The following is a 21,909-nucleotide window of genomic DNA, read 5'->3' as shown; positions in this document are numbered from 1 at the left end:
TTACATTTCTCTTTTTTAGGATCTGGAATCTCTACACACACCCTTGACAGTGGCATTGGCACCTTCCCACTTCCTGACTATAGTGCAAATGCTGGTTGCAAAAGCATTCCCAAAGGGAAGGCCCACGGGGAGTGTGACCCTTCTCATCTCCAGGGAAAACATGGCTCAGGGATGAAAATGTCCCATAAGGCCTGGACTTTGGAGAGAGAGTTGTCATGTTTAGAAGAGGATTATATGGGGGGTCAGGATATGGACCATCACACCAGCACTTTGGAAAACAAGATTCCATCCAGCCAGATTGCAAACATCGTTCATGATGGTATATAATACTTTTAGCTGTCATTTAAAGGGTTAGTTCACCCAAAAATGAAAATTATGTCATTTATTACTCACCCTCATGTCGTTCTACACCCGTAAGACCTTTGTTCATCTTCGGAACACAAATTAAGATATTATTGATGAAATCTGATGGCTCAGTGAGGCCTGCATTGCCAGCAAGTTAATTTACACTTTCAGTACCCAGAAGGGTACTAAAAACATATTTAAAGCAGTCCATGTGACTACAGTGGTTCTACCTTAATATTATAAAGCGACGAGAATACTTTTTGTGCGCCAAAAAAACTAAATAACGACTTTTCAACTAAATAACGACTTTTCAACTAGGGCTGGGTATTGACACAATTTTCACGATTCAGTTTGATTACTATTCACATGCTTTCGATTCGATTACGATTTTGATTTGATTCGATATTGATTATTTTGGATGTAGTATATCAGTTACAGTACATGGCAGATTTTCTAGAGGAAAAAAATCTCTCAACTAATGCTGTAAACTACACATGGGAGTCAGTTGATACTACTATAATAACGCTGAAGGTTAAATTAACTTATTTATATACAAACACTTAAATTACACTCAATGATGTTTTTATTATAAATAAAGTTTAGAATTACATAATCATATTTCTACTCCAATTCGTTTTTTTTTTTAAATATATTTATTTAGCGTGGCTGTCATAACTGATTTATTCAAACATGCATTAAATATTGAAGAACATTATAATGAATAGCTATATTTATCAGAATGCTGCTTTCTAGAGTTCATTTTTCTAGTTGACTAACGAGTTTATGGTCACTGAATGTTTTTCTGAGGTAAACGTGACGTTACGTGACATTGTTTACAAGCTGTTTTATTGACGTCTTTCTGAGGTTGAAACACTGATTGAGCTATTACAAGAGACATGATACGGATTTCGGTAAGTTGTACTGTATATACAATACCTTCAGATGTTTAGTCATGTTTATTTGGCGCTGTAACTGGTATTAAAGTGGAGAGGAAGTTCGCATGCGCTCCGTGCTGCTGCTTCTCTTTAACTGAGGCGCTAAAGCGATCTGTCACGTCACATTAAACAGCGCCAAAACGGTATTTATTTTTTGAATCTCATAGTAAGATGGACGTCATTTGAAATCTGAGACTTTGCTTCATATCAAAAGTAATAAAGCACAAAGATTATTGCGATTTATTGGATGGGGGGCGCGCTACATGTTCTGTTCATTCATCAACTGAAAACAGACTAGACTAATCGATTCTTGGGATTTAAGAATCGATATCGGTTCGTAAAAATGATAATCGATTAAAATCGAGAAATCGATATTTTATTTTTTTTACGCAGCCCTATTTTCAACAATATCTAGTGTTGGGCGATTTTAAAACACTGCTTTGAATCTTTTGTTTCAAATTCGAAGTCACGCGATTTCAGCAGTTTGGTTTCACACATGATCCGAACCGCTGATTTGAAATAAAAGATTCGAAGCAGTGTTTTTTTTTAGTACCCTTCTGGGTACTGAAAGTGTAAGTTAATTTGCTGGCAATAGAGGCCTCGCTGAGCCATCGGATTTCATCAAAAAATATCTTAATTTGTGTTCCGAAGATGAATGAAGATCTTAGTGGTGTAGAATGACATGAGGGTGAGTAATTTCATTTTTGGGTGATCTAACCCTTTAAGGTTAATCAATTATGGGAGTTTTCAATAAAGAATGATTGTGCTTTAATTAATAGGAAGTTTCAGGTATTTTCCCTTCATTTCTCAACGTATCTTTTCAGGCACTGATATCTGTGGAGCACCTATGAAATTGGGCCCCACAAAGAACTGGACTTTCCCAAACCTCAAAGCATCTGCAGAACCGTCTGAGGTTTATCTTGGCGTTGGAGACGGAGTGGAGCCAGTGAGTCATAAGAGTTCATTTAAGAGGGTGAGCATCACTTTAGATCCTAGTTTCACCCAATAAAACAATTACAACAATGCAATCCAGTTCCCTGTTTTAATAAAAATGTTCCAAAGTTTGAGATCGATAAGATTTTTATAATGTTTTTGACATAAGTTATACTCTCTTATGCTCTCCAAGGCTGCATTTATTTGATTAAAAATATAGAAAATACTACTACAATTTATAATAACTGTTTTAATATATTTTAAAATTTATTTTTTGTGAAGATAAAACTGAAATTTCAGCATCATTACTCCAGTCTTCAGTGTCACATGATCCTTCAGAAATCATTCTAATATGCTGATTTGCTGCTCAAGAAACATTTCTTATTATCAATGTTGGAAACAGTTGTGCTGCTTAATGTTTTTGTGAAAACTGTGATCGTTTTTCAGGACTCTTTGTATTCTAAAGTTCAAAATAATATTTTGTAACATTATAAAAGTCTTTACTGTCATGTTTGACCAATTTAGTGCATCCTTGCTGAATAAAAGTATTAATTTCTTAAAAAAATCTTACTGACCTCAAACTTTTGTACGGTAGTGCATTTCTGTTAGTATACACACAGTAAAGTTCAGCGGTGTGTTTGCTTTCTTACATTTAGATTACCTTTGCCATCATCCAGTGTTCACTGAAAGTTAATCTTTAAAAGCACTAATCATATATTTGTATTTTTGGGCCTGTTTTTCCCGCAGCGCAACAAGACTAGTGATTCCGTAGCCAGCCGTGAAGGAGACCCGAGAAGTCTTCCTCAACCCGGACAGGCACGTAGAGGCAAAAGCCGTATTCCTGCAAACCCAGAGATGGTGAGGGACACTGGTTTGGAGTTGGTGAGAGAGAGACCTGACGACGGCCTGTCTCCAAGCCATCCCCAGGTCCTCGAGACCCCCGAGTCCCTAAGCGATTCCCTCTATGACAGCCTGTCCTCGTGTGGTAGTCAAGGCTAAAGTGGTTTCAGAGAGACTGAATGATAACCAGGTACCAACCTTTTTGTAACCCCGATTCTCATGACACTATTTTTCGAAGGAGGATATTTACGGGATAACCCATTTTTTTTGACAGAGAAAAGCTCATGCCACATGTTACCCTCTGTACACGAAATACCCACGTTTCTATCCTGATGGTTGGAAGAAGGACTTTTACAATGTGTTTGTGCTTTTAGCCCATTATAACAACTCTATCATCTCATTCGTGTTCTCTGTTTTAAGTGGTAGCAAAAGTAGTGACGTTCAACTCATATTATTGTTAAATTACGTTTCAAGGATGAATCCAAGCTCATCGCGACAGTCTTCCAGTTTTTAATCTCACAGAATGTTCTGGTTCTCATGCAACATCAGTGCACACTCTCTTTGGTAACATTTGTGTAAAGTTATTGGAAAGTGAATGTTAATATATGTGATTTTCAATTAATTTAATATGCATATTTCATGAAAAGAAAAAAAAGAAGAAAAAAACGCATCTGTGTAAAACTTGCATCAGCCATAGGCTTTTGATTCATTGTGTTTAAAGAAGAAAAAAAACCTCGTAGCAGCAACATACAGTAAGTGCGATCCATATAAGACAGAGCTACAGTGTTCCACGGTGAATTATTATTTACGTTTATTTATTTATTTTCTTTGAATAACGTGGTAAGACAAGACCACCTTTTATTGGTTACTCCTTTTACGTTCTGTTCAAACATGTACTGTGCCTGACCTTGTGTGTACGTGTCTCGCTGTGCGTCTATAGGGTAGTTTGTTCTCCAGATCCGGCCATGACTTGTTTTTTTTTTTTTTTTTTTTTGTGTATGTTAGTTTTGTTTTGCAATGATTTAAAGAAACTTGTGACTCATGACCTAATTCTGAACTGTGTATTGTTGGACCACCCTGCTTTCAATCAGTGAACTTTAACAAAGCTTAAACTTAAACCCAAGATTTTGGCTCTGGCTGACTAGACATGAAAAATCATCAAATCATTCCTTGCGAATTTTGAAAGGGTGGCTGATGATTTCTTTACTCTTTATGTTGACGTAATAACGCTGACTCTGCCTTACGCATCTTTCCGCAGCTGTTAGAAATTATCCTCCTGTGAGCCAGGTTTCATGTTGATTACTCAGCAAAAGGGGTTTTCTTTGGGAAATGGTCGTGATTCTCCCCCCACACAAACCCATCGTATTTCTTCAGCAAAAAGCATTTTGGTGCGATGCATGCGTTTGACTGTGCTAATCCTCTGAAATGGATTACAGGCAAAAACTTTCCATTTTCAAGTGGTTGCTCAAAAGCCATAGGTTAGTAAAGTAGTACAACATGAATCCTTTCCAATCTGCGCGGACCTCAATAGCTGTTTTTTATGAAGCGACCACAACAAAAGACTAATTAAAAACATTCCCAAGCATATATGCGTTGTCATCCAACAGTCTTTCCAGGCCTGTGTAAAATTTTTGTAGAGATAAATTAACTTTGTAGCCATCCTCAATCTTATACGCATGTCACTCTCTTGATTTGTCACAAAATTCTTTTTTTTATAAGTAGTTTGTGTTACTATCGTAGTTCTCTAATTTGCCTGCCGTTATAACCTTTGTTATTTACTTTGTTGTAATTGTCAGGAATATTTTATATTAGTTTGCTATGTTTACAAAAGAATTTATGATGAAGTTGTTAATATATCTGTAAAATGTTTATATAAGGTGCTATCTGATTTTTGTTTTCACTCTGTCCTGCAAAAGCCATAAATGTGTTTTCATAATCTCCTTTCTAAGCAATCGCCATCACTCAATAAAACTCAACTCAATAAAAACCTTTTTAAGTACGTTTTTTGTGGTATATTTATTACAGAATATGTGACTCATATCTTCCTATACTGAGATGGATTCTGGTGCCCCTAGTGGTCAAAAGGAGGACGAACAACTTACTTGTTAGATGATGGCAATTTTATTTTGATTGAAAATTTGAGATGCTTTATTGTCAAAAAAAAAAAAAAATTCAAAATGAGATATTTTAGGGCAAAAATTGTAATGCTCGTTTTGTGGTGTTTTATCATTCAAAAGTGGATGTTAGCAATTATTTAAATGCTATTTATATGTTTGAATTCTGTGTGACTATATGTGTGATTATCATAATAGCTTACGATGGCTCAATGAGAGAATGCAAAGAAAACAAATACATAATGTTGCACAGAAAAAATTTATTGTTGGCAATACAAAAGTCAAAAATATGACAACACAGACCTTATCAGGGCAAATTTTTGAACCAAAAGGCAATAATCTGCCCTTCGAACACTGCTGTGTTTATAAAAATCATGGCCATTTCGAATATTTGTGCTACAGTAAAAACTTATAATATAAACATGATCATGTTTAAATAATAAAAGATGACGTACAGAGGTGGAGCATCTGGTCTGCATCAACAGATCATACAATGATGGACATTTTCAAGTTCAAAGATGTATCATACAAAGATGGACATTTTCAAGTTCAACCAAATATACACACAAATGCCAGCACAAGTAATTGTCTGCATAAATACAGCAGAGAGAAGGACAGTAACTGAACAAGATAAATCTCTTTGGTTCATTCGGTGGTGTTAATTCTGCTCCTCACGTATAATAAAACCCCATCAAGTACACTTGAAGCAGAGATAAGGCCACTTTAAGACGAATACAGGAAGTGTCAAGGTATGTAGTTGTAATTCACATAAAACTGTAAAAACAGGTATTGTAATGCTATTGTAATGTAACGTTTACGCACTTCAGCGACAGTAGAGAAGTGTGCAGTTTAAACAAGGCCTTGTGTAAAGTAATAAGACTGGAGAAACAAAGATGTAAGGGTGCTTGGAGTCACATTTATGGAAAAACTATGCATAGCAAGTTGGATAAAACAATGTATATTCCATTTGTGCCATTTCTTAATTTCTGTGGCATTTCGCTGTAATCTGGAATACATTAGCAACACTATTTTTCAACACTATAAGTGATTATGAATGCTGAAGATTAAAAAAAAGTGAGGTTGAGTTCAGGTAGAACTTGCATAGAGAGACTGGCCTGAAAGTTTATTGTGCTTTATGGGCTGTATAACAAAATACAGTTGCGGATTACGGATGACTTGATTAGACCCTGCAAACTGTTTAATCTCCCAAAGGATGTCATTATAAATGTAAAAAAAAATGCTAATAACAAAAAATAGAAAAGTAAAAAAGGAATATAAAATCTGTAAATGGTTATTGCAAAAGGCAAGCTCAATGACTGAGACAAAGCTGGCCTCTGACCACAGTATTTATCACTAGCTGTTTAAGGTCCGTCAAACCATGTAGCAGAACCGCATATACTTTGAGCTGAGCAGAATTATGAGCTTTTGTGTTTGTTTTCAGGTCAGAAGGCGGAGTCTACTGTCATATGAGCCGCTTGTGTGTATGATTGGCAGTCAGTGCTACACAACATGGAGGTTTGCCCCGGTTTGGCGGTGTAGGGATTATGGACCCCTGAGTTGTTCGAGTCTGCTGTAGACATCATCGGCTTGACTTAACTCTTCAAATACTGGGATGAGGTGAAGCAGCTCAGTGTCCTCTGAATCATCAAACCAGGAGAGTACAGGAACCTGTTAAAGTCACACAGGTTATTATATGCCACTAGCTTACTAGGGTTGAAATAATATAATCATTTTGGGATTATTTAAATCTATTGGGTTTATGTATTTTAAAAGCAGGAAGATCATTATATTAGTGCATTTAGTACATTAAATGTACATATTTCAGATGGTGGTACAATATTTTGTTACATATACAGTGGGGTCCAAAAGTCTAAGACTGCATTGAAAATCTGGGAAATAAAATTCAAAATAAAATTGTGATAAAAAGGCATTCTGAAAATTTCTAATATAATTTCAAAGCTTTTGAACATTTGTTAACATACATGTTTGATAATGTATACAAGCTATATATTTTGTAATTTAAAAAGAAAAAATATGCATTAGAATAGAATATATTTGTTTCTATATAATAGATATATACACTATTGTTCAAAAGTTTGGATCAGTCATTTTTTTTGTTTTTGAAAAGTATGTTTACAAATGCTGCATTTATTTGATCAAAAATACTGTCAAAAGCAGTAATATTGAACTTCTTTTACAATTCAAATTAATTTCTGTAAATTTTATATATATATATATATATATATATATATATATATATATATATATATAGGGTTCCACATTAAGCCTTGTCATGTGGTCATTTACTTGTCTGAGTAAAAAAGTTGCTTGTCCAGAAAAAATAGAATTTTTTTGTGTTGTAAATATAATTAATTCTGAAGCAATATTCTCATCAGTGTTCAGTCAGCTTTGACATATTTCAATCTGCATATTTGTGATATTTACCAGGAGGGCTTTTTTTTTTTTTTTTTTACCTTTATAAAAGGCATTTTTTCCCCCTTGTCTTATTAAATGTATGCTTCATCTATCATTTTAAAGCTGCAGTCCATAAGTTTTGCCTCTTTGTCGCCATCTCTGTTTGAAACCTGCAATTGCAGTTATTTGTGGAATTCTCATCTTTAAGTGGGTTGTGCAGCTCTTTAGCACGGATGAATCTAATGTTTGCTGTCAGTCACCACATCGGTGTGGATACTGTACTTCAGAATCACAGATTCTACGTCTTGGAAGTATGACCAAAATAAGAATTTTCACTGGAAAATGTCATCTGAACAAGTAACATGTCTGCCACTTTTGTTCTGACCAACTGATAAAAAAAAGCATTGCAAAAAATCATGCTACCAATGTGATTAAATCTAATGATCGCTTAGCTCGGATCACGTCAAACTGTGCATATTATTATTATTATTATTATTATTATACTTTGTTCTCTTGTTAACGTTAACAACATCAGCATTTCGTGACTATGTGTATTTAGTGTGTATTAGCATTAACGTAGATTTCATTTCTTTAGCCACTCCGCAGTCCTAAGTCTTTTGCTTTTGACTTTCTGGATTACAATCCGCCATCAAAATGATCAGTTTAATTATTGCAGCTGCTGTGAGAAAAAGCTATAAATGATCTGCTACCAGCAGCATCCTCACATGCCATATAGCCTATCACTATCTGGGACTCCTTCTTTATGTATACAGACACGATGCAAAGACGAACGGCTGCATGCTCAAATTTCCTGCGGAAATCCACCAGTACCGATTTTATTATAAAACATTATTACAAGCTTACCGTTGTGAATTGGGCTAAGGTAAGGAGATAGTTTTGAACACTGTTTGGTTATGTACTTGCTCAAAAATTGATTTTGAATAATTTTTAACCAAAAAAAGTTACAGACTGCAGCTTTAAATTTGATCAATAATTAAATTAGAATAATAAGACACTATAGGGCTGTTACCAATCAAATTAAATAATTTACACTGAAAAATTACAACTGCATTAAATAATATTATGAGATTGTTTAAGAAATGTTAGAAAGAATGACACTTTTAAACATGAAACTAAACCGCCAGTAGGTGGCGGCAAATGACCATCTTAATGAGTGAATCATTGAGTCATTCTTTCACACGATTCGTTCAAACGGCTGATTCATTCAAGAATGAGGCAGTTGTTTAATACTAGGCTTGTTCGAGATGCATTGGTGCTGCACAGACCGATTGATGTCATACGCCGATCGGTCTGGGCAGCGCCGATTCATCTCGAACGAGCCTAATGGGTCATTGAATCTCTGACTCAACCGATTTGTTCAAAATGCTAAATCATTCAGTAAAGTGTTGCTGTGAGATGCGCTATGGTTCTGCTGTTACCGTCAGTACATTATATATATTATCCACTATCAATTGCCACTTACACTAAATGGAATAAAATCAAATCTTTCTCACGTATTGGTGATTCCCTAGTTATTTTTTTTGTTTTGTTGTTGTTAATTTTAAATGTGTATATATATGTATATATGTGTCTATATATATACACAGTATCTCACAGAAGTGAGTACACCCCTCACATTTTTGTATATATTATATCTTTTCATGTGACAACACTGAAGAAATGACAATTTGCTACAATGTAAAGTAGTGAGTGTACAGCTTGTATAACAGTGTAAATTTGCTGTCCCCTCAAAATAACTCGACACACAGCCATTAATGTCTAAACCGCTGGCCACAAAAGTGAGTACACCCCTAAGTGAAAATGTCCAAATTGGGACCAATGCTGCCAGCATTGCTGCAGAGGTTGAAGGGGTGGGGGGTCAGCCTGTCAGTGCTCAGACCATACGCCGCACACTGCATCAAATTGGTCTGCATTGCTGTTGTCCCAGAAGGAAGCCTCTTCTAAAGATGATGCATAAGTAAGCCCGCAAACAGTTTGCTGAAGACAAGCAGACTAAGGACATGGATTACTGGAACAATGTCCTGTGGTCTGATGAGACCAAGATAAACTTATTTGGTTCAGATGGTCAAGCGTGTGTGGCGGCAACCAGGTGAGGAGTACAAAGACAAGTGTGTCTTACCTACAGTCAAGCATGGTGGTGGGAGTGTCATGGTCTGGGGCTGCATGAGTGCTGCCGGCACTGGGGAGCTACAGTTCATTGAGGAAACCATGAATGCCAACATGTACTGTGACATACTGAAGCAGAGCACGATCCCCTCCCTTCGGAGACTGGGCTGCAGGGCAGTATTCCAACATGATAACCCCAAACACACCTCCAAGATGACCACTGCCTTGCTAAAGAAGCTGAGGGTACCTAAACCCTACTGAGCATCCGTGGGGCATCCTCAAATGGAAGGTGGAGGAGCGCAAGGTCTCTAACATCCACCAGCTCCGTGATGTCATCATGGAGGAGTGGAAGAGGACTCCAGTGGCAACCTGTGAAGCTCTGGTGAACTCCATGCTCAAGAGGGTTAAGGCAGTGCTGAAAAATAATGGTGGCCACACAAAATATTGACACTTTGGACCCAATTTGGAGATTTTCACTTAGGGGTGTACTCACTTTTGTGGCCAGCGGTTTAGACATTAATGGCTGTGTGTTGAGTTATTTTGAGGGGACAGCAAATTTTCACTGTTATACAAGCTCACTACTTTACATTGTAGCAAAGTGTCATTTCTTCAGTGCTGTCACATGAAAAGATATAATGAAATATTTACAAAAATTTGAGGGGTATACTCACTTCTATGAAATACTGTATATATATATAGTATTTTATTTCTATCTATCTATGCACACACACACACACACACACACACACATACATATATATATGTCAGACCTTTGGACTCCACTGCATATTATGTAAAATACAGTGAAATAAACAAGTGTTAAATAGCAAGAGGGAGAATCTACAGGCAGGGATTAACAAAAAGCTAAACAGCAGCAGGACAGTAAAACCCACAGCATTCTCAGGGTGGAAGATATAAGAGGCAGGGGAGTTGTCCAGGATCAGGGTTTTGTGGAGCTCACGGCCGAGGCGACTCAGGTCTTTAACATAGCAGCCTTGATAGAACACACAAGATTCACGGAACAGCCGCGTCCGGAACACGCCACACTGATCCAGCAGGTCGGTCACCGGGTCTGCATACTATCAAAGCCATTAGTGGGGAGAAGGAGGGATGGGTTAAGGAAAACTGAGAGAAGAAAATAAATCTGACACTACAAGGGCATAACTCTATAACATTAACTAACCAGCATCTAGTAAGGAATTTCTACAATTTTCCTAAAGAAACATGACATGTGATGCATGTTTTGATACCTTAGCAAGGCTGGCAGTGAACAGAACACATTCAAACAGTTCTCCCATCCTCTGGAGAAACTCATCCACGTATGGCCTCTTCAACACATACACCTAAAAGACAGATGAGTATGTTGTATATGAGACTAATGTACTTTAATGCATCATTTAAATTTAGAGTAGAGTAGAGACTTCAGAGTCTATTTTTTTTAAATTCTGTAAATAAAACAAATCACAAAATGTTGTGTAGTGCACTAAGGCGCTTCTAGTGCTGTTGCTCGTAGCCTCCTCCTGAAACAAGTAATCAAGAATAGGCCGTACTAGTGGGAACTAACCTATCCTGGATTACTTGAACCAGGCAGAGGCCAAATGCAGATTTTCCCTGAAAAGTGGGCGACAACAACAAAGGTTTAGGGAATATTTTAATGCGAGTTCAATCTCCACATTTTAAGTTGCACTGCTTTCTATCATGGTTTTGGGAGTAAAACAAAAGAATCAATGGGCAAATATTGCCTCTTGTGGTTGTACACAACATGACGCCACAATCCTCCTCCACTGCTGAAGTGTTGTTCTCACATCAGTCCAGCAGATGGTGCTCATCCTTCACTTTTGAATATAGAACAACATCTCCACTGTTTCCTTAAGCACATGTCCTGCACACTTCAAGTCACTGCGCACTGGCAGAGGATTACTGGTGTTTCTCACATACACAAACATTTATCAGATCTCACCTGGTGTGTGGTCCCCTCAATCTCCACAGGCACAATGAAATCTGCATTGCTTATTGGCTACAAAAACACAATGTGGATATGGTTAAAAACATTGGTGGGGTGAGAAACTGTTATTAACCGTTGTTTACAGGCAAATGTTATAGTTATCGAACGGATAACATTTCATATATGCATCTATTCTTAAATGTTCAGTTATACAGCATTTCCTTAAAATGTCAAATTTACAATATCAATCAGTGTTACTGCGTGTACCTTAAATGAGCTATGCACCAGTGTTTCATCCAGATCTATGACCACACAGATCTTCCCCTGGTCCTGAGAGGTCACTGCTGGCAGCAGACACTCTCCTGGTGTCTACAGTTGAGACCAGAACACATGATTATTATTTTTTATTATTATATTCTAGTGATGAAGGTCAACAACACCAAGAAAAATTTATTTTTGATTGCCAAAAAATCAAAATTAGAGGGACTGCTTGTTATACATATACTTAAATGTATAGTACATATTTAATTTTACACATCCAGATAATTCTTCAGTTTTTATATTTAATATTTTGTATTAATCTACCCAAATATATGATGAAATTTTATTTTTATTGAATATTAATTTGTATTAATTCATAATATTATTTATTAATAATACACAGACATCTACAATTTATCAGTGTACAGTATTAATTTACATTTTTGTTTTGTGAAATGACATCAGGTGTACAATTACATTCACAACATATTACGAATCTGCTAAATCTTTAAAATCTTTGTTTTATGTTTCAAGGATACAAACTAACTAAAAAAGTTTTGATTAATGGTTCCTATAATACTTTGGCATTGGTCCCATTGTCCTCAGGCGCTAGCAAGGCATCATGGGTAGGTGATGTTGGCAGTTGGGCATCTTGAGCTCGAAGGCAACAGATGAGCTTTTTGAAGATATTCCGACTTCCAGGTTTCTGGGGTGAGTTTTTATTCACCTGATCTGTGTGAAAACAATACAACCATGTTTTTAAATGCATAATTTGCATATATTAGTCTTGCTGATAATTGTATTGCACAAACATAACGTAAAAAGGCTCATGTTGTGCGGTTTATAAACAATCCCACTTGAATCCCATTAAGTGCTGTCAAACCCCACCCAGAGTGCATTAGTAAATGCTAATAAATATTTTCAATTAACCACTTTAGTCTCCAATAGATGACAAACAAAACTTAAATTCACATTCACCAATCAGCTGGATACATTTGCATCGAATGCGCCACTGAGGCTTGACGGATCTTTTAAATAATTCAGTCCACTGGAATGAAATGTATGTTTTCGTCAGTAAATGCGGCGCCTATCAACATCAAAATGACCAAATGCTCAGCCGCCCCTCTCCAGAGATGGCACACGTTGCACAGAAACAGAAAATCTGTTTTAAATGAGACTGCTGGCCACGGCTGGTATATGTTATATAATCTCAGAGGGCGGGAAAGCCCACACATTTCAGCTGTACCTTCAGCAAAACATATACACACACACACACACACACACCGCTCCTGCCATTTCATCACAGAAGAGTCTGGCAGAAACAATCCCTCGAAGTGCATACGCCACAGACATAACTCCTATCCACAGAAATAAGAGCTATGTTTTGTAACATGACATCTGTAGCGAGCTTTGTTGTGCATTACACAAGGGCTTGCATATTTAGGGGGCTTCTGCATAGTTTTGCTTGCAAATATTTGCATGTAAGAGGAACATAATTTTGTTCAGACATGCCTGTTGAAATTCCCAAGAAGCAAAAATGAAAAAATGTGCATAAAAGCTCTTGCAACATGAAAGTACGCCATGCAGTGATTAGAATCTGTTTTTTATTCCTATGGTGATGTAACTTCAGTACTAGTAATCTTTTTTTTTTTTTTTTTTCCCTCAGCTGAAGGAATTGACCATAATATGAGCAGGGGCTGATCCCAGGCTCCTCTTTTCCCTCTTGTTCCCTATGGGGACTTATGTAGCCATAGGAATCATCTTATGTAACATACGAGCAGCATGTACAGCAGAGGGAGGATGAGAGAAAATGGCCTCCTTCGTCATCATTTACTCTGTGCTGTATTTGCCCATCTGTACACTCTCTGATAACGCCCTGCTTAACAAAAGGACTCAGGAAATGGAGTACAAGGAAAATGTATCCTTGAATTCAAACATTTGTCACATATGGATAAAGCGATATTGTCAAGCTTTATAAGCGGAGTGGAAGGAGTGTTTTGTTAAGGACGTCAAAGGTTCTGTTAGAAGCTTTTAAGTGGTCAGTGTTTTTAGCTATTACACTTCTGCTCAGATCTAATCAAATGAGAATTTTTTTTTTTCCAAATCAATTTCCCAAAAAGCAGATGAACAAAAGAAAAATGCTAAAAATCTAGCAGCTACTAATTTCAACCTTTGTGAATTGTCATTTATTTTCCTAGATAATAAAGATCTCTAACGTGAATTAAATGGCAAGCATGGATTTGAGTTTCAAGGGATTGTGTGTAACTGGAGTCCAAGGAATCTTTTAAGAAAACAATAACATATTCTTGATAGTTGTAATTAGACCAGCTAACTTAGACTTTTTTTTCTCAGTTGTGTTGCATGTATCTAACACTGGCATTACTGCAGCAATGCTTTCCTAGACAAAATGTCTTAGATTTGGTCTACAACAAATCTTTTTAGACATAATGTATTACCAATACATATGGAAGTGATTTTTTTTCAGCCAGATTGCTGCCTGAGCACTGGCCTAAACTAAACACATTTCTAATGCAAACATTTTTAATATTCCTAATTTCTTTAAAAAAAAAAAAAAAAAAAAAAAAAAAAAAAAAATGCTCAAAATAAGAATTCACTAAGCTCTTAGAGCACATAATATAGTGACTTAATAGTGACAGACCGTTGATAAAATATTTGGTCACTTTGAGATTATCTGTGTTTGTGCAAATTTTCTGTTTATCTCATTTGTTATCATTAAATTGTATTATATATTGGCCGTCTGTCACCCTGATCTCGATCAGCCTCAGTATTGGTTGTTGAAAAACATCCATATTGGCTGACCATTATATTTCAACTAAGCATTGTTTTTCATTGCCTATGTTCATGGATTGCATTTTCACTCCATTATGAAGTACATTAACTAAACCATAACTGGATACTGACGGATACTCAGCTCATGACAAGTTAAGACATAATACTCTACTACATTACAAATTTCTAAACCTGAGTCCTTGCTTCATTTTAATACTATTAATGCAATATATTTAACAAAGTAATTTAATCTAATTCCACAAGGCACTATAGCAAAGACAGGACTTTACATAAACATAACAAACATTCTTTGCATTTGGTATCTGTTTGAGGGGTCAATGATGTGACACTCATGTTTTTGTACAGATCTATTCTGTTATTCTAAAATACTTTAAGAAATGCAGTTCATACAGAAATAGCTTAAACACATGGCTTCTATGATATTTTCATGTTTTCAATTTCTGAATTAAAATGAGTTTTGATATTTTATTATGGAGGTTAAGGTAAAAAATGTCTAGGTAGTGTAACTCTCTGGAGATTGTAAAAAAAAAAAAAAAAAAAAAAAAAGAAAGAAAGAAAATAGTTTAATTAAAAGGATTAAATTCTTAAAAATATGTATTCATATTTCATTATTATTTCTCCAAAATAATATTATTACTATTTTGAAAAACTTCTGACAAACAAATTAAAGTCAGTGTGGCATAACAACAAGCGGGAAGCCATTTTGTTGTCATGTCATAAAACAGACCCCCCCTTTAGACCCTGATGGCTGTGAATTGCAGCCATTTAGTCTGTTAAAAACATACTTTAGACCATTTTAAGCACCTTTTTGATATTCAAGACTCAAAAAATGTATTCTATTTTTACCTTTATTTTTATCTTTGAAAATGTTTTTGATGTTGTTGAGTATGAGTACACTTATGTGTACGCAAGGTGAAAAGAAAAAATGCAGTGCTTTTTTAATTGGTTACACCACTTGACAGTTTCATTTATTAAATAAAAATATTTGCACAAACCCTAACCCTTACATTTGCTCCAATGCATCTGTTCACATCCTGAGCACCATAATTCCTGAGAGCCTCTGCTGTTATGGCCACAAATAAATAAATAAATAAAAATAAAGTCACACTGGACACTTGATGCCAGCAAGTACAAAATAAGTTCAAGGGGTCTTCAAGGAATTTCTGCAGACTTGTATTTTCCCAACATTATGGCTGCTCATATTTCAGTAATACAGAGATCGTGGACATCTGTAATAACAGCCAAACTGACATCAGTTAAGTATGGTCATACTAGTACGGCCGATGTTTATATCGTATTTGCGTCATATCTAAAAAAAGCGCACAGTTCTGCTTATATTGACGAGACACAAGATAAACACTGGTCAAAATACCGTGAGGAGATAGACTGGCCCGACAGGTAGTAAGTAAGAGGTTACAAAATGGTTACTTTCCGCATAATGGTTATTTTCTGCACAACACTGTGGCCTTTACTCGTCGTTAAACATCTAGATAAGGCCTTCATTAACCGTTAAGGTTTAAACGTGTGTAATGGTAGCGTCGCGCGGCAGATGGAGGGCGTGTGCTGAGGGGTGTGTTGTGCATTCCAGCGCGGCACCTTGCGCTCTCCATTAGGCCGATGTTTTTCACATTTCAACTCGATGTTTTGTACAGTTTTACTTCAGTAAGAGTGTGAGATACGCGAGTGTAGGTAAGTCGGTGAAACAGAAAATGTTTCTGAAGCATAATCTGCATAACGTTAAAACAACATGTCACTCAAATTATCCATTAACCAAGCGATGAAACGACGTCCACAGAAGAGGAAACAACAGTGTCTTACATGAAACGCCTATTAACATTGGTTACACGTCTTAAAAATGACCAAACATCAGAATTACATCTGTTATGTAAAGAAACTATCAATAAATCAATATTGAAATAAACAAATAATAAATACATAGAAAACAATAGTTTATTAACATACATTAAGAAAAAAAAAATCCTGAAAAAATATTACAGAGAGAAAAGCACGTCATTGATTTCTGTAGGTCGTCTAAAATCCTTTTAAAAACTGATCATATTACGTAAACATTCAGCAATGCCTGACTGCAACAGCAAAGCATGTAAATAATAAAATTAAGTTAAACTGAGATTTATCTTTAGTAAGCTACATACAAAAACAAAGAACACACATATATATATATATATATATCCTGAAATGTGATATTGAGCTTATTTACATTTCGCTGTTCAGAGCGGAATTCGTTAAGTTCCAACGGTTGGAACTTAACGAATTCCGCTCGCGACTGTGACATGTCAATCAGCTCAATATGACAAATAACTGTCACAGCGCGAGCATCGAACATGTTCGAATCGCACATCGAACAGTGAGACGCGATAATGGCTAATATGTTATAGAGCTGACAGCGCTGAAACATCACCATTTAGCATGTGACAGTGCGTTGCCTACCTGTTTTCGAAGACAACCGAGAATCCTCTCTCTGCACTTGAGTGATGATAGAACTTTCCATCTAACAAACGCACAACCCTCAACGTCCAACCAACCTTTTCCAGCGACAAACAGTCGGTCCGCATTTAGTGGCATTAAAAGCTAGCGAGGCTTGAAATGAATAATTTCCGTTCGATGAAAAATATCTCAAACCTACGGCGACAAATTATTGTGATATTTATTTATTCCCGCCTTCTATTCTCTTCCACATGGGAGGGGCATGACACTTTGTTTTGTTTTATCTTATCTGCTATTTTCTAGGCTTCGCGTCTCGGTTTACTTTGTCGCTCGTATATTTATCCATAGCCCCCTCTAGTCTAGGTAAAGCCCTCACTTTTTCTCCAACAACATGGAGAATCCAGGCGAAAGAAGAAAAACAACCGAGGACATGGGGCAAGGACGGTTTCAAGTTCCCCTTACTACAGATAAACAACCCCGTAACTGGGGTAGATCCAAAATAGCAGTTAAAAAAAAGACACGACCAATTCGCTCAGATGTATAATTTAGGAAGGTAAGACGCGAAAATAGTCGATAATTGACGATTTTTATGTTTTTCCGTGTATTGTTTTGCTTTGGACGGACTCAGAGGGGCGCCTTGAAACAGCTGGTCGTTTCGGATTGGATCACCAGGAAGTGGGAGTAGCTGAAGCATTCTTCTGTTCTGCACACTCCACACCGAAAACATTCCAGTGCTGGTTTTGTCGCAAATCAGTATTCAGAAGCTGTAGTCGTATTAAATCTAAATTACAGTGTCGGAATGCTAATTTAGTAATGAGGAAATTGCAAAGGAAACGAGTGATGCGATCGAATTAGTAATATCTGAAAAAAAATCTCATGTTTTCAAAATGCATCACACCTAATCCACCTAGTCATTTTCCTACTGATCCTCCTCCTCCTCACTGTAGTTGTGATGATAATGATGATGAAGAGGATTAATTAAGGCTATATATTGATCAATTCATATCTGTTAGTTCACAAATTGAGTAACCTGAAGATTTTGTGCTAAAATAGGCAATTTAATAATAATAATAATAATAATAATAATAATAAACACAGTCTAACATTAAAAGACAATGTGTATTAAAAGACAAAGTGGCACTTTAGTGTATAATAAACTAGAGCACAATCAAATTATTAATTATATCAAAGTTGTTTTGAATAATACAATACAAATAAACTGAGCGCTGAATGCTGTATTTTAATTACTCAGATTAATGCAAGTGTAATGTTGACCCGCACAACTCATTTAGGTGCTAATTTAATGATGCAACTAATTATGTCCAAAAAATGTGCAGCTGCATTTACCTCAATAATTTCCACAAATGTTGCACATTTGTTTATTAGTCGAGGCAGCATTATTGTAGAGCATATGTTTTCAAACAGAAATAAAAGTTGTGCTCCCTTATATTTTTATATATATATTTTTTTATCTTTCAATCAAGGGAAAAGAGGAAGAGAATGGTAAATGTAAGTGATAAAAGAGCCACAGAGTTTTTACCAGCCGGAGTAATGCCCAGAACTCCTATGTGGGAAATCTATTCTATTCCCAAACGGGACCAGTTCTATACCACAAAACCAAGACATAAACAATAATGGTACCACTGTTTACAGAAATGTGGAAGTTGTGCAGATGTCAGATATGTGACTAAAATAAGTGTAAGCCAGAGAGTTCCAAAACATGTTCTGCTTTTGTAAAAGTGTTTTTTTTTTTTGCAACTCTGCAATGGAAGGCATGGGATCACCAAAGAGCACTTGGGTTTGCAATGCATCACAATATCAATCACATATTTTTTTTTACAGAAGGACATAAAAAAGATAAGACAGTAAAATGTAGAATTCTGCATCATTAATAGCAACATAATTAGCTTTTTTTTTATATGTAACTGCGCTTTCTCAGTTCATTACAAATGAAAGCTTTTATGTGATACAGAAACTTTAACGCCACTTCCTTGCTGTAGATAGTGCCCCTTGTTTGTCCTGTCAACTAAGCATTCCACAGAGGTCAGGTCAGAGATAAAAAGACTGTTAATGAAGCTCTATCTCGATTTAACATGAGTCGCGATGCGAGCGCTCTCTAAAATGACTTAATATTGAAATTAAGTCAGCAAATAAGCTGGTTGAAAAAATGATTACAGTCACTCATAATTTGGATAGAAAGCATTGACGGAGGCTTTTCACAAGCAAATTCTAATGTTTGAAGTAATTTTGTGTAAGTTGTTTTCACAGGAGATATGCATAAACATGACATTTCCATTACTCATTCCATTTCTCATACATTTACAGCAATATGTAAAGAGTAAAAATGTGTGCAAAGACTCTTGTAGAATTAATACTGGGCTCTTAACAACTTAGATATCTTCTGGAGACAGATAGATCCCTTTTGTAAATCTGTAAAGTAACATCATGGAGTACCTGCCTGCTAAAAGTTCATTAGACCCAAACGGTAATCTTAGAACTTGCCCCAACCAAAAAGGGCAACCTAATTGTTGTGTTTTTTTATAAGGTTACAATTCTGGATTGGTGCCTTGAACAAGGACGGGGCGAAATCAGAACCTGTTCCCTAAGACTCAAACATCTCTGGTGTACATATCAAGACAAGCAAACAAGAAAACTGACAGGCTGTTTAACATAGTGGTCAGATACATTCAATTTTTATAAAAATACGCTACTGTTCAAAAGTTGGATTGTTTTTGAAAGAAGTCTCTTATGCTGACCAAATCTTAATTTATTTGATAAAAAAAGTGGAATATTTTTACAATTTAAAATGACTGTTTTCTATCTTGATACATTTTAAAATGCAATTTATTACCGCAATGGAAAGCTGAATTTTCAGCAGCCATTACTCCAGTCTTCAGTGTCACATGATCCTTCATTCTAATATGCTGATTTGGTGCTCAAGTAGCATTTCTTATTATCAATGTTGAAAACAGTTAGAAACTGTAATACATTATTTTTAAGAATAGAAAAAAAGAAAAACAATAGAATAGCAAGTTCAAAAGAACAGCTGAATAAAAGTATTAATTTCTTTAAAAACCATAACACAAGCACACACACACAAATATACATATGTATACACACAAATATATACGTTTATATATATATATATATATATATATATATATATATATAAACACACATAATACATATATAAATATAATAATATAATATGGAAGCAATTTTCTATTTATTTATTTTAATAGTATAACATTTACTGTAATGTTATAAGTAAATATAATGGTTCTTGTCTAATACTAATATAGTAATAAAAGATTTTAAAAAGATACGTGGAAAACAGTCAATCGTATCACAACACAGCGCGTCCAAGTGTTGAAATGCCGAGATATCTTCAGGATTCATTCAGTCTTCAGGCTTTTTGTACATATCAATAATCAGTGAACAGGATATAAGCTACTTAATCCTGCCTAGAGCCCCCCACCCTCAGTGACTTACGGTCCGTGCACTCAGTGACCTGAGTGCATATGCTCGACGAGAGCTGTGCCCAGATTGACCAAATCTGAGGTTTCTGTAAGGCTCAGACTCAAGTCTGAAGCCATGTGATTTGCAGGAAGGGGAAGGAGACCCCCTCCCACAATCACTCTCTCCCCCACCCACCCAAACCTGCCCCTGAGTGGCCCCTGCCAGGCTCTGTTTCCAGGAAAGGGGCCTAGTGGACAGGCGCAGGGGCCTGCGTCAGGGAGAGCCTGGCTCATTGAGAAAAACAAAAACAGAGAGGGGAGGTGGGAAGACTCTCCCTCCTTACATAACAGTCTCTAGCAGTGAAAAAAAGGCTCTCTCTACCACCACCATACTTGAAACCCGTCTGTCTGCTCTTTACACAATGCCACACCCTATAGTAGGGCTCTGCTAAAACTTCATCATTTGGGACGGTTTTATTTGTTGGACAGAAAAAAGACTCCTTTTAATAATTTAAAGATTGCCAGTTGGTTGCTCATGATGCTCATTAGATGCATTGAGCGTGGAAATGTGGAAATTACATGCATGTGTAATGCTTGCAAAAATGGTTGCTGCTGTGCATGGATTTTATAATAAATCATTTTAAATAATAGCAGGAGGTAAATCGGATTTTGCAATAGATAAGTGTAAAGAACGTGTAATAATAATTATTAGGGTCATAGAGTTCGGAGGCACATATGATGCTCATACCAACAGTCTATGAATTTTGACACTTTTCTGCCTCCTTGTGGTTACACTACAAACTTCAGGAAGTGAAAAATAATAGACTATTTATTGTGAAGATTCTTATCAGCGTTTATATTTAGTCAATTAAACAATTTTAGTCAAGGCGCTTTTATTCAAATCATCTTGCAAATGAGGAACATAGCAAGCAATTTATCATAAAAGTCAGAGGTATTCACAACACACAGTAGTGTCGAGTTAGAAAAGTGCAGAAGTGAAATTCAAAAAGTATAGAACATTCATATTTAATTTATTAACTGACAATTAAACCAACTCTAAAAAGATGTTGGCCATCTCTGTTTGAACAGGATGTGATCTGCTTTGCTTCTTCCCAAACAGGAAATGAACCAGACAAAAATGTCAACAAGAATCATTCCACAAACTAAGAAAATAGTCATTATCAAATTAATGAGTCAGTGAGAATATATAATGAGTGTAGATGATTCTGATATAAAAATGCAACTATTTATTCTATTTGCCAACACCAGTATTGCAGGCC

The 21,909-nt window shown here is 36.0% G+C and overlaps 2 protein-coding genes across 8 annotated transcripts in view; one reads left to right on the top strand and one right to left on the bottom strand.

Annotated features, from left to right (window-relative positions):
* nckap5l (NCK-associated protein 5-like) overlaps positions 1–5,052 on the top strand; it is a 30,552-nt gene extending 25,500 nt beyond the window's left edge. For 6 of the 7 annotated variants that reach the window (XM_051879305.1, XM_051879306.1, XM_051879307.1 and 3 more), the window contains exons 10-12: positions 20–319; positions 2,105–2,253; positions 2,961–5,052. In XM_051879305.1, the coding sequence (XP_051735265.1) occupies positions 20–319; positions 2,105–2,253; positions 2,961–3,212 (701 nt within the window). In that variant the 3' untranslated portion in view covers positions 3,213–5,052. The remainder of the gene's footprint in view (positions 1–19; positions 320–2,104; positions 2,254–2,960) is intronic. The other variant, XM_051879303.1, reaches the window with a different exon arrangement.
* Positions 5,053–5,407: 355 nt separating this feature from the next.
* ctdsp2 (CTD (carboxy-terminal domain, RNA polymerase II, polypeptide A) small phosphatase 2) lies at positions 5,408–17,764 on the bottom strand. The gene is made up of 7 exons (XM_051880155.1): positions 17,175–17,764; positions 12,496–12,647; positions 11,922–12,023; positions 11,670–11,726; positions 10,960–11,052; positions 10,603–10,788; positions 5,408–6,835 (listed from the first exon to the last, which is right to left on the bottom strand). The coding sequence occupies exons 1-7, from the start codon at positions 17,233–17,235 to the stop codon at positions 6,710–6,712; spliced, it is 777 nt and encodes a 258-aa protein (XP_051736115.1). The 5' UTR covers positions 17,236–17,764; the 3' UTR covers positions 5,408–6,709.
* Positions 17,765–21,909: the final 4,145 nt, after the last annotated feature.

The sequence above is a fragment of the Ctenopharyngodon idella genome, chromosome 22 (assembly GCF_019924925.1).
Source record: "Ctenopharyngodon idella isolate HZGC_01 chromosome 22, HZGC01, whole genome shotgun sequence".
Classification (NCBI taxonomy): Eukaryota; Metazoa; Chordata; class Actinopteri; order Cypriniformes; family Xenocyprididae; genus Ctenopharyngodon; species Ctenopharyngodon idella.
Note: the sequence above shows the minus strand (reverse complement) of the source record. Positions and strands in the feature narration are given on the sequence as shown.

What these genes read in the sequence shown, in the direction of transcription:
- ctdsp2 (XM_051880155.1), bottom strand. Translation starts at nt 17,235, where the DNA reads ATGGAAAGTTCTATCATCACTCAAGTGCAGAGAGAGGATTCTCGGTTG. An exon ending in TCGGTTGTCTTCGAAAACAG is followed by an intron (nt 12,648 to 17,174) that starts GTAGGCAACGCA and finishes GTTTTCACACAG; the next exon opens with ATCAGGTGAATAAAAACTCA. An exon ending in TCTTCCACCCTGAGAATGCT is followed by an intron (nt 6,836 to 10,602) that starts GTGGGTTTTACT and finishes TGACTTTAACAG; the next exon opens with GTTCCTGTACTCTCCTGGTT.